The 10088-nt window shown below is 48.2% G+C and overlaps 1 protein-coding gene and 2 long non-coding RNA genes across 3 annotated transcripts in view; 2 read left to right on the top strand and 1 right to left on the bottom strand.

Moving 5' to 3' along the window:
• Window positions 1-60: 60 nt before the first annotated feature.
• Window positions 61-10088, top strand: part of CLSTN2 (calsyntenin 2) — a 589043-nt gene continuing 579015 nt past the window's right edge. Inside the window, exon 1 of the mRNA XM_029940160.1 lies at window positions 61-189. Coding sequence (XP_029796020.1) covers window positions 81-189 — 109 coding nt within the window. The 5' untranslated portion in view covers window positions 61-80. The remainder of the gene's footprint in view (window positions 190-10088) is intronic.
• Window positions 4278-5431, bottom strand: LOC115292210. Its single transcript, XR_003908862.1, has 3 exons — window positions 5356-5431; window positions 4539-4766; window positions 4278-4400 (listed from the first exon to the last, which is right to left on the bottom strand). It is a non-coding gene; the product is annotated as an uncharacterized LOC115292210 (long non-coding RNA).
• LOC115292207 lies at window positions 6751-8944 on the top strand. The gene is made up of 3 exons (XR_003908858.1): window positions 6751-6822; window positions 7298-7368; window positions 8405-8944. It is a non-coding gene; the product is annotated as an uncharacterized LOC115292207 (long non-coding RNA).

Here is a 10088-nt window from a genome sequence, read left to right as displayed (position 1 = left end):
GCGGCCCGGCGGGCGCCGGGGGCAGAGAGCCGGTGCGGGCAGCAGGCGGCCGCGGCAGCTCGGCGGCGGCCGCGGCGAGGATGCTGACCGGGAGGCTGTGCTGGGTGCCGCTCCTGCTGGCGCTGGGCGTGGGGAGCGGCAGCGGCGGCGGCGGGGGCAGCCGGCGGCGCCGCCTTCTCGCGGCTAAAGGTGGGTGCTGGGGAAGTTTCCTCCTCCCTGAGGTGGGAGGCAGGCCGGTCTTCCGGGTGCGAGCGTGGGGACCCGGGCTCCTGCTAGATTTGCACGCCTTCCCTTGCTGCAGCTTCCCGGGCTTCTGTGCGCCCGGGATCCTCGAAGTGAGCTCCCTGCACCCCGAGAGGCTCCACCTGCAGACGCCGGCCCAACCCTGGGCGGGGTCCAGGGACGGAGGAGAAGGGGAGGTCTGCGAGGTCGGGACAACTTTGGGGGGCTGTCTGTGGCGGGGTGGGGGCGTAGTGCGGGCGTCGCGGGCCCCAGCCCACGGACAGCTTGGGCAGGGCGCGGGCGCCGGGAGAAGCAGTTGTCTGCTCCGCCCGGAGGGAGGGAATCGGCGGCGGTGCCTTCAAAGGAGCGAGCAGAGCGTGTCTCCAGCTGGGAGGTGGGTGGAAACTTGTAGGCTCCGAGAAAGACCCCCCGGCTCGCCTCAGGTTCCCCGAGGGCGGCTGTGACTCCCCTGGGAACCCGCGCCCTCCGGGTGGGCCACGGAGTCCGGAAGAAGGGCGGGATGTGACGCCCCCCACCGCACCCCCGACTCCGCTCCGGCTCGAGCCGGCCGAGGTGGCCACCCGGTGCAGTGGGAGATCCTGACCTCCCCCCTGCTCCCTCCCAGACGGAAGCAAGGTCCCGGCAAACGCCTGGCGCTGTTAGAAAACCGGCTGGCGAGCAGGGCGTACTTAGACACCTGTCTGGGTGCGAGGAGAGGGCGCTGGGTTCGGGGAACCAGAGGGCGGATCTGAAAGAAGGTCACGTGCCGGCTGGACGGCGAGGGGAGGGGCGAGCTAGGAGGCGGGAGGGAGCTGGGTGGCGGTGGGCTCCGGAGAGGTAGTGGGAGATCTGAGCTGGAGCGCCCAGCTTAGTGATAACTTGTTGATTCTCAGCGCTGTTGACGTGGAGGGTGTGTGCGCCTGGTTTTCGGGGCTGTGGCCAAATCCGCCAGGTAACGAGGAGAGAGGAGAACGTGGTTCCTGAAATCTTGTCTGACAGTCATCAGAGGGCGGAAGGGTTTGCACCTGTAGATAAACAGGCTGTCTATTAGAGGCAACCTGATTTGCACGCTGGCTTTGAACTAGAGCTTACCAGTGGCTCAGGGAGAGAGTGTCTACCAGGTTTAATTACTCTCGGAGGGTGAGGAGAGTGAGAGGTAGACGGTTTGCCGCCTCTGGACCTCAGGGTTGCTTCTCCCACAACTTGTGAAGGATAAATTTGAGAGTAGAGTTTCTGTTTATTCTCTAACCTTAAATTTTTGGTGACATGGTTTTGAAATTATTTTATAAGCAGACGTGCTGGTTTTTGTTTTGGTTTTTTGGGTTTTTTTTTTAACTTTTTTTGTGGTTTTGTTTTTTTCAGCCACCTCCTGTGTATCCTTTAGAGGCAGTTTCATTTTTAGGAAGACAAGGAAAAACTCATTATGAAAATATCTCAAAGTGTGATAAAGAAGTCGCTGATATGAGGAATTATTCTGAGAGACTGTTTTGGTAAAAACGAGGATTAAATACAATGGGCTTCCAAACCTTTTGCCCTCCTTCCCCTGTATAGGCACTTTGTTAAACAGGCAAATGACATGTTTTTGAAGAGTTTTCATCACTTTGTAGCAGAGCAAATGGTATATTTATAAGCAGATGTCTGCAAACAGGAGAGCTCACAGCAAGTGAGGAAAAGGGAAAAGCTTGTTTGGGTAGAGGACGTGGTGTGCATTGCGGAGTTCTCCGGTCAGAATAGAAAGCTTTGCAGAGATAAGAGAGAAAGATGAAAAAGGAAAGATCCAGGCTCCCAGTGATTCACGTGCATGTGTATAATTACGTGCATTTTAACCAATACTTTTCATCTTTCTCACTTAGAACATATTCATTTGGTGGTGAAAACGAGCCATTTGTCTTTCCAGTGTAAGAAGTTGATTGGCCCTGGGGGGGTCAGGCTTACTGTGCGAATCCCCTCTCTCCTTTCTTTCCCGTTCCAACCACTAGGGGGCTGCAAAGAGCTCTGTTAGCTACATTTTTTTTTTTAAAGACAAATAAATGTGTAATAGTTGATCAAAACAGAGACATTTATTATGACACTTTAGTTATTTACAGGACTGACTTTTCTTATTACAATGCACTTATATTTTATGTTTCCCAATCTCACATTCTCTGAAGAACATGTGAGACAAAAAGTATGCTTCCTACTGCTACTGACATTGCCTTTTCTAAGGTTCATATCGTTCATTACTACTCCCATCATTGAAAAAGAGAAAAGTCAGGAAGACATGTGAAGAAGATTAAACAGAAAATAGCTTTCTTCCTGAATACAATTATGTATTCATGTATAGAAGAAAATCAGGAGCCTGGGGTGGAGCTGCAGGGCAGAGTTGAACGCGCCCTCTGGACAAATGTCTGGAAGCACTCCTTCCCAGCTTTGGGCTCCTGTATGATGTCATGTCTGTGTGCAGAGCTCGTTTTGCCTTTCTGTTCCTTGCTTCTTGCTGCAGAGACTGGAGAAGTGAACCCTCTACAACTATTGGGGTTTTTCACCGAATCACTGAACTTTGAGTGCAAACATATTCCCGATTTCTGAAATAATCCAGTGGCCAGGCAGTTATTATGACCAATTCCCTTTACTCTTCTATATCTTGGCTGTTCAGAAAAGATAAACACTTCTTAGATTCCTTGAAAAGACTAGAATCCATTCTTCCTGTATCAGCTATGATTACTGGACCAGGATGTGCTCATGGAACCTCTGGACTATGTCTTCAGACTTGAAGATCACTTTCCTCAGCCTAATTCTTTCTGTTACTCATCACACAGTCAGGCTTAGGCATGGTCTCCCCTAGGAACCTTTCCCGACTGGTCTTCCAGGCTGGTCACCCCGGAAAACTGTGGCTCTCCCTCTGGCCTGCCTATATTCCTGTCTGGCCCCGGCTCTGCTCTGTGAGCCTTCAGGGCCGGAATCTTCTCCTGCCTCTCCAGGGCCATGCTGCTGCCTGGTCTCCAGGTGTAAGCTGAACAGTCAATTAGGGATGGTTCAGTGACCCACCTGTTTGCCATTGACGTGTATTGTGTCTTGACGTAGATGTTTTAGATGTTTTCTCCTCTCCTATATAAAGTGAAATTTGGACTTAGGGAAACCTGGGTTCCAATCCTAGTCCTACTGCTTCCTAGCTAGATAATCTAGGGTAAATTTTCCTTATCTATAAAATAGGAATACAAAAACCTATCTTGCAAAGTAGTTGCCAGGAGAGGGCTTACATATCATTTAGTTTGTGGCATGTAAATGACACTGAATCCACAGTGACTGTAATTATTTGTCACTTAAACACTGAGTTCTAGCGTCTGAAGTTTGGTGAAATTCCCTCTTTTTGACCTCTTGGCAATTCAGTAGCTTTGTTCATATCTTCTCTCAGCTCAACTCTGTTCTTTCTCTCTCTTTGTGTATGTGTGCATTGTGTGTGTGGAAATGCTCTATATAAATATAAGTGCACATTGATACACATGTGGCTTGAGTTGTGAGAACACTTACTACTTTCACTAGTCTCTGGATGCCTTTGAGGCCAGGGACCCCTTCCCATTTGTCTCAAAAGCCCGACACTTAATACAGGCCAGTCCGGAGTAAGGACTCAGCAATGTGTGCTGTATAAATAAACAAACATGTCTCCGTGGACCAGCTCCGGAGGTGTGGGGGTTCTGGTCTCTGGAGGAAGAGCTTCTGTGGTTGATTTGGACTGTTAGGAGAGGTCCCTGCCCAGTTCGCACTTACTTCCCAGGTGCTGTTCCAGGAAGCAGGGAAGCACCTCTCTGATGATGCATATTTACAGGGAAGGAGGTAACCAAAGGTATGATAACCAAATGACAGCTTGAAACATTATTTTTATGATATGTTGTCTGGCCCACCACTAACTGGACCCTGTGGAAATGTTTCCGTTGGAGTGATAAATTTGAGATGAACCATGAGAGGACTGGATCGAGGGAAGGCTGCTGAGCTCAAGACACACACTGAGTAGGACAGAAGGTTGCCATCTTAGCCAGTTGGGGCTGCCGTAACAAAAATCCTGTAGACTGGGTGGCTTATAATCAACAGCAATTTATCTCTCACGGTCTGGAGCCTGGAAGACTGATATCAGGGTGCCCGCAAGGTTGGGTTCTGGGGAGAGCCCTTCCAGGTTGCAGATGGCTGACTTCGCATTGTACCTGCACAGGGTGGATGGCAGAGAGAGGAAGCAGGCTTTCCTGCTTATAAAACTGACTTTTATAAGAGCAGTAATCCTATTTATGAGAGCTCCACCCCCATGACTTCATCTAACCCCTTTCACCTCCCAAAGGCCCCACCTCCTAAGGCCAATACACTGGGGATTGCTTTTCAACATATGAATCTTGGGGGGACAAACATGCATCTGTAACAGTCATGCTGTGAGCTTTGTGGGAGCATCAGGCAGAAGGCAGAGGGGGCACCGGTCTGAGAAGGATGCCCTGGGTGAGAGGCCACTGTAAACATGCACGGGGCCCTGTTCTTTAGCCTTATCAGCCAGTAGCTACTTCTCAGTCTTCTGTTATTCTCTGTGAGGGGAACAAAAAGATAAAGCAAGTTCCAGATATCAAAGAGTTCACACTCTGTCTAGGGCAGACATCACATATGACATGAACTATTGGAGAACTTCATAGCTGACAGGAAAAGGGTAGATTGTGCACTACAGACATCAGAAAAATCTTGGAGGAAAGGAAGAGACTGGCAAGGATGGGAGAAGTCAGGAAAGATTTATGGAGCAAATGAAAAGGGTCTTGATGGGTGAGTAGGCACTGGGTAAGGTAAGCGGATGGGGGCAGGACAGTGAATGCCCATGATTGGAAGACAGGCAGGAGTGAAGAGGAAGCTTAGCCATGGCCTAATACATTTCTGCATACATGTTACAGAGCAAATAAAAGAGCGAATATTTATTGAATGCACACTCTGTGCCAGGCACTGTTTTTAGCATTTCAACCCTATGACGCAGGTAGAATTACTATCCCCTCTTTAACAGAGGAGAAGACAAAGGCCTAGAGAAGTGAAGTAACTTGTCCACGGTCTCACAGCTTGGAGAGTATGGAGCTGAGATTTGAACCCAGAACAGTGTCATTGACATGAATTTCCCATATCACCTGGGCTTACCTACAAGCGTAATAGGATGTCTGCTCTGGGAAGGGTCTGAGTGGGGTCAGGGAGGCTTTTGATACCCTGAAAGGGCATCTCCTTGGTATCTGAGAACACTGGGTTTCACTACAAATTGTGACAGGGGCAGTTTCTCTGGAAACCTCATTCTCTGATTCACAATTCCACGAGAGGTAAGCATGGCTTCTCTCTTCTGATCCAGGCAGCTTGAAGCCTTCTTCACCTCCTGTCATACTTGGTCTCAAGCAGAGAAGGTAGCTCTCTGCTTTGCATGGTCTGAGATGTGCTTGTATGGGTGTCCTGCATCAGGAAGAGCTCGCTGGCTGCTCTTTCATTTGGGCTAAACATGGCCGTCTTCTGACTCCTGTTTTTAAGCATTCAGAATGAATAAAGGATACCACAAACACGTTCAAGTATATTAGATATACTTGAAGGCTGGACAGTAGGGAGAATGAGGAGGGGATGCTGAAGAGTGAGTGTGCAAGGGTGGGAGGAGATGGTATAGATGGAGCAGCAGGTACCTGACTACTCATAAGGCTGCCTTTTCTTCTACTGTCGTGGAATGATTATACATGTCAATTGTTCTTTTCACAAATACCCACTTTATAGGTTAATAAAGGAACCCCACAGGGCATGTGGCAACAGAGCCAGAAATCAGCCAACAGGCTTTAGAGTTTGTGACTGGTTATAATCCAGGACCGGAGAGCCAGGTGATGTCACTTAAAGCCCACTTCTGCCTCGTCTTAGTGGTTTTCTAATCCTTGGAACAGGCACTTGCCCTTCCACATTCTTAGGACCTTGTTTGTCCCCAGCTCAGTGCCCTCTGCTTACATCAGTCCTCCAGGGGCATCTCTGGCCCTGGCCAGTTTTCCTTCCAGCCCATATTGAGTCCTGCTCTGAGGCTCACTCAATGCTGTCTCCCTCGAGGATGCTCTGGGGTACCACCGGCCCCGTGCATGCTCAAACTCTTATCTCCTTCCAGGAATCTGCTGCTTACTTGGCGGCCTCTGGGGACACCCTAGTCCGAGCCCCAGGAGTCCTCCGCCATGCTTCTCTCTCTTCCTCCACCACACCCCACTCTTCGTCATGTCCAGTTGATTCTACTCATAAAGATCTGGAACCTTCCCACGTCTCCCCATGCCCATTGCTCCTGCCTTATTTAGCAAGTCTTGCATATGAAAGTGCTAAATTTTAATTTTGACCCTGTCCTCACCCCCTCCCCCACACTGCTGTCAGGATGGGTGACACCCACTCCAGTGCCCCCAGGTCTGTAAGAAATTCCATCCCAGTCATCATGAATCCATCTTTCACCATCCATGCTAGGGGATGATATGATCCCCAGGGTTTGAGAATAGCTTTGCCCTCTTGGAATTGCTTCAAGTTTCTGTCTCCTGCAGGCTGCCATTGATGATGTCCACTGTCTGAACAGCATGGCCCCTTGATGCCACCAGCTCTCTACTTCCACAGGTAGCAGAATCTTTGCTATCACTGGGGCCCCCTCACTAGAAATTCAATTCCTATATCACGTTTTGTAGCCATTGCCTGTAGGGATAGGAGGGAGTAGAATACCAGTTCCTATTCTGGAGGAAACCAGCCCTTTTTCCATGTCTGCCTGTTCCATCGCTACCATAACCCCTTCTAGCAGCTCAGATATTCTTAGAATAAAGGCTAGGACAGAAAGTGTCTGCAGAAAACTTCTGCCTATACTCCTGCAACCCAGGCTGCCTCTGAAGTGAGGACGCAGGAGGGCCTAGTTGCCTTCTGAGAACAGGGAGCCTCACCCCTGATAACTCTTAAGATAGTTCCAAGCTCTCCAGTCTCACATAAAAGTTGATAGTTTTTCCAATTTGACAATAAAATATTATGGAAAAAAAATAAACATTAAAAAAAAAAAGTTGATAGTTTTTCCCCTCACTTCTCATCTGGCCTCCTCTCCTCTCAGGAATTCTCCAGAAACTTCCAGACATCAAATACAAACATCTAACAAGAGCTTACTGTGGTCCAGGCACAGCTGTGAGTGTTTTATAGGTATTAATACTCCTTCTGCCTTCTAGCAACCCGATCAGATGTGTGCATTTATTATCCCCATTTTAAAGGTGAGAAAACCAAGGCCAGGAAGGTTAAGCTACTTACTCCAGTTCATCCAATTAGTAAAACAGTAGAACTGGGAACTGAATCCACCAAGTCTGGTTTCAGAGTCTACCCCCTTCTCCATTGTGTCAGTGATTCTCGGCACCCAGGGTTGAGTGGGTTGGGACCCACTTGAGACAGTTGTAAAATAACACTGATGCCTGGAACCCACCCTCAGAGATTAGGCTAGGACCTGGGGTTTCCTTTAAAGTTCTCAGGTATTTCTGATGCCCAGCCAAAGCTGAGAAACACTCCCACTGGAGGCTAACAGTTCCCCAAGGAACGCTCTGCTTCCTTACATGAGTTGCAAGGCTGCTTCCAGGTGGGTGCCTGGCGCCTCTGTATTTTACCACCTTTAGTTTCCCCCATCAAAGTGCCTGTTGCCTTCCTGCCTGCCCAGGCAGACTATGAGCCCCTCAAGGGGCAAGCCTCCTGGCCACCTCTGTGTGACCAGTGGCCAGCACTGTCCAAGGTCCATAGTGAATGCTGAGTGTGGAGGGAAGGAGTGCGTCCCAGGGCGATGCCACCTACGCCGGCTGCGAGGCCCTGAGGGCTCTGCCCTTGCACATTTCTCCTGGTGCGGCCCCTTCCTGCGTTGGTCACCGGTAGGAATTGCTCATCAGGACTCTCCCCTTTAGTTAGCTATCTTTTCAAACTAATTAACAGCATTCACTTTGCAAAAGTTGAAAACACTCAGCTCTACAGATGAGTCAGGAGAACATTAACCACACCAAAATGTATGAGGGCGTCAACTCCCGCAGATGCCATTGGAACGCTCACAGAGGAAGGCTATAAACGCCATTCTCATTGCTTCTAAAAATGCCTAATTGGCTGAAATTTGACTTAAATTTTGCTGATTTAAAAAAAACATCACTTTTGTGACTTCTACTGCTTTGCATTTCCATGATGTCTCTTGTAGTATATAGTTAAAAAGATCTGCAGTCTTCAGACAAGTCTGACAAGAGTCACTGCGGAGAATGAAGGAAAGCCTTGTGACCTGGACCCGTTGATTACCGTGTGGCTGGGGGGGGGCAAATCACTCCCCCTTGTGTCATCTCCCTCCTCTACCCAAGAAGGGTCTGAGTATCTACATGGAAGTGGGTCACAAAAGAAGGTGATCAGATCTAAGAAATTTGTTTTGAGACTTTGGGACTCCGCAAACAAAGTCCCGCATCTTTCTCTTTTTACACTGCCTTACTTACTTAGGTAAGTATATTTTCAAGAGAAGTTTGAATTTAGTGTTAAGTCCCTTCCCAGCTCTTTGATGTACAGCCTGCATATGTCACACAGCTGGTGGTCACCATGGTTACCCAAGAATGCAGCAGCTGCAGGTCCATAAATTTTCAGGGAAGAACCAGTCAGAACTGTTAATATTATGTCAAGTTGATGTGTCATTTTCCAATTTGCATGGATAACTGCATTGCAGCAAATTAATTAAAACAGCTAAATGTTAATCTAATGCATGTCTCCTTGTAATTAATGAAATATAGCCATTACAGGGGTGTTTGATTTATTATTTTAATTTATAAAATGCTGAATTCCCCTATAAAGTTAGATATAGTAATAGGAGAAGCTGACCCATATATAGCATTAGGAAAAATAATCACATTTCTATAAATTAATCACTCTCTAAAAGGATATAGTTCATTAACACCATGAACTGAAAGTGTTAGATGTAAATTAGATTAACCTTTTTAGTGACACTTTCATTTATATTGCATATTCTCTTCAAACCCAAAGCACTTTACATATATTAATTCAATTAACCCTCCCCAGACCCTTGTTAAGTAAGTACATATATCAAAGTTGGAAGGGAGGAGAAATGAAACCCTTCAAAGATATTGAAATCCTGGTCTTAGGATGCATTATTTATGATTTCCTCTGCAGAAGTACAGTTTATCCTGGACTTACAGAGCTTGAGAACATGGGTAGGTATACAGGCTTGCTCTCTGGGCTGCTGCAAAACACTTAGCATGTCACTCTGTCCCTGAGGGCAGAGATGCTTCAGCTTGATGCTCAGGCCACATGCTCTAAGGAAACTTCTGTTTATTTCATCAAAGGTACCCTAGTGACCTTGGGTTTGGCTGTGAACAGGGCATCTCCAAGTAGGTGTGGGTGATGAGAACTTAGTACTCCACTGAGACATTCAGTAGGCCACCTTCCTCTGGGTTGACTACTGTCCCACAACCCTTTCCCCTTGACCTTCTAGACACTGAGGTTGGGCCAGAGGACATCCCCTTGGATGTGAATGGGAGAAGAAACAAGAAGTGATATGGAAATGGAGTTTCCCCTGTCATCTGGGGTGTCTCTTCAGGCCTGCCTGGGTGGGTGGAGGAGACTGCTGTCCCTTCTCCTGCTGGGATAGAGCTCAAGGCCCTGAGAGAGGAGAGATTTGTTCTCTGTCTAGCTAAAAGATGAAAGTTTCCTGAGTGAGGATCTGGATCTTCTGCTGCATCTTGTCACCAGGAATGTCTCATCGTTATAGGGGCCATGCCTGTGCGTAGGACTTACTGCCACTGCTCCAGTCCTCTGAAGATAGGCATCAGGGAGAGGACAGGGATGGGGGCTTACATTAGGCAAGCTTACGGAGAATGAAGGGTGAG

The sequence above is a fragment of the Suricata suricatta genome, chromosome 5 (genome assembly GCF_006229205.1).
Source record: "Suricata suricatta isolate VVHF042 chromosome 5, meerkat_22Aug2017_6uvM2_HiC, whole genome shotgun sequence".
Lineage (NCBI taxonomy): Eukaryota > Metazoa > Chordata > Mammalia > Carnivora > Herpestidae > Suricata > Suricata suricatta.
Note: the sequence above shows the minus strand (reverse complement) of the source record. Positions and strands in the feature narration are given on the sequence as shown.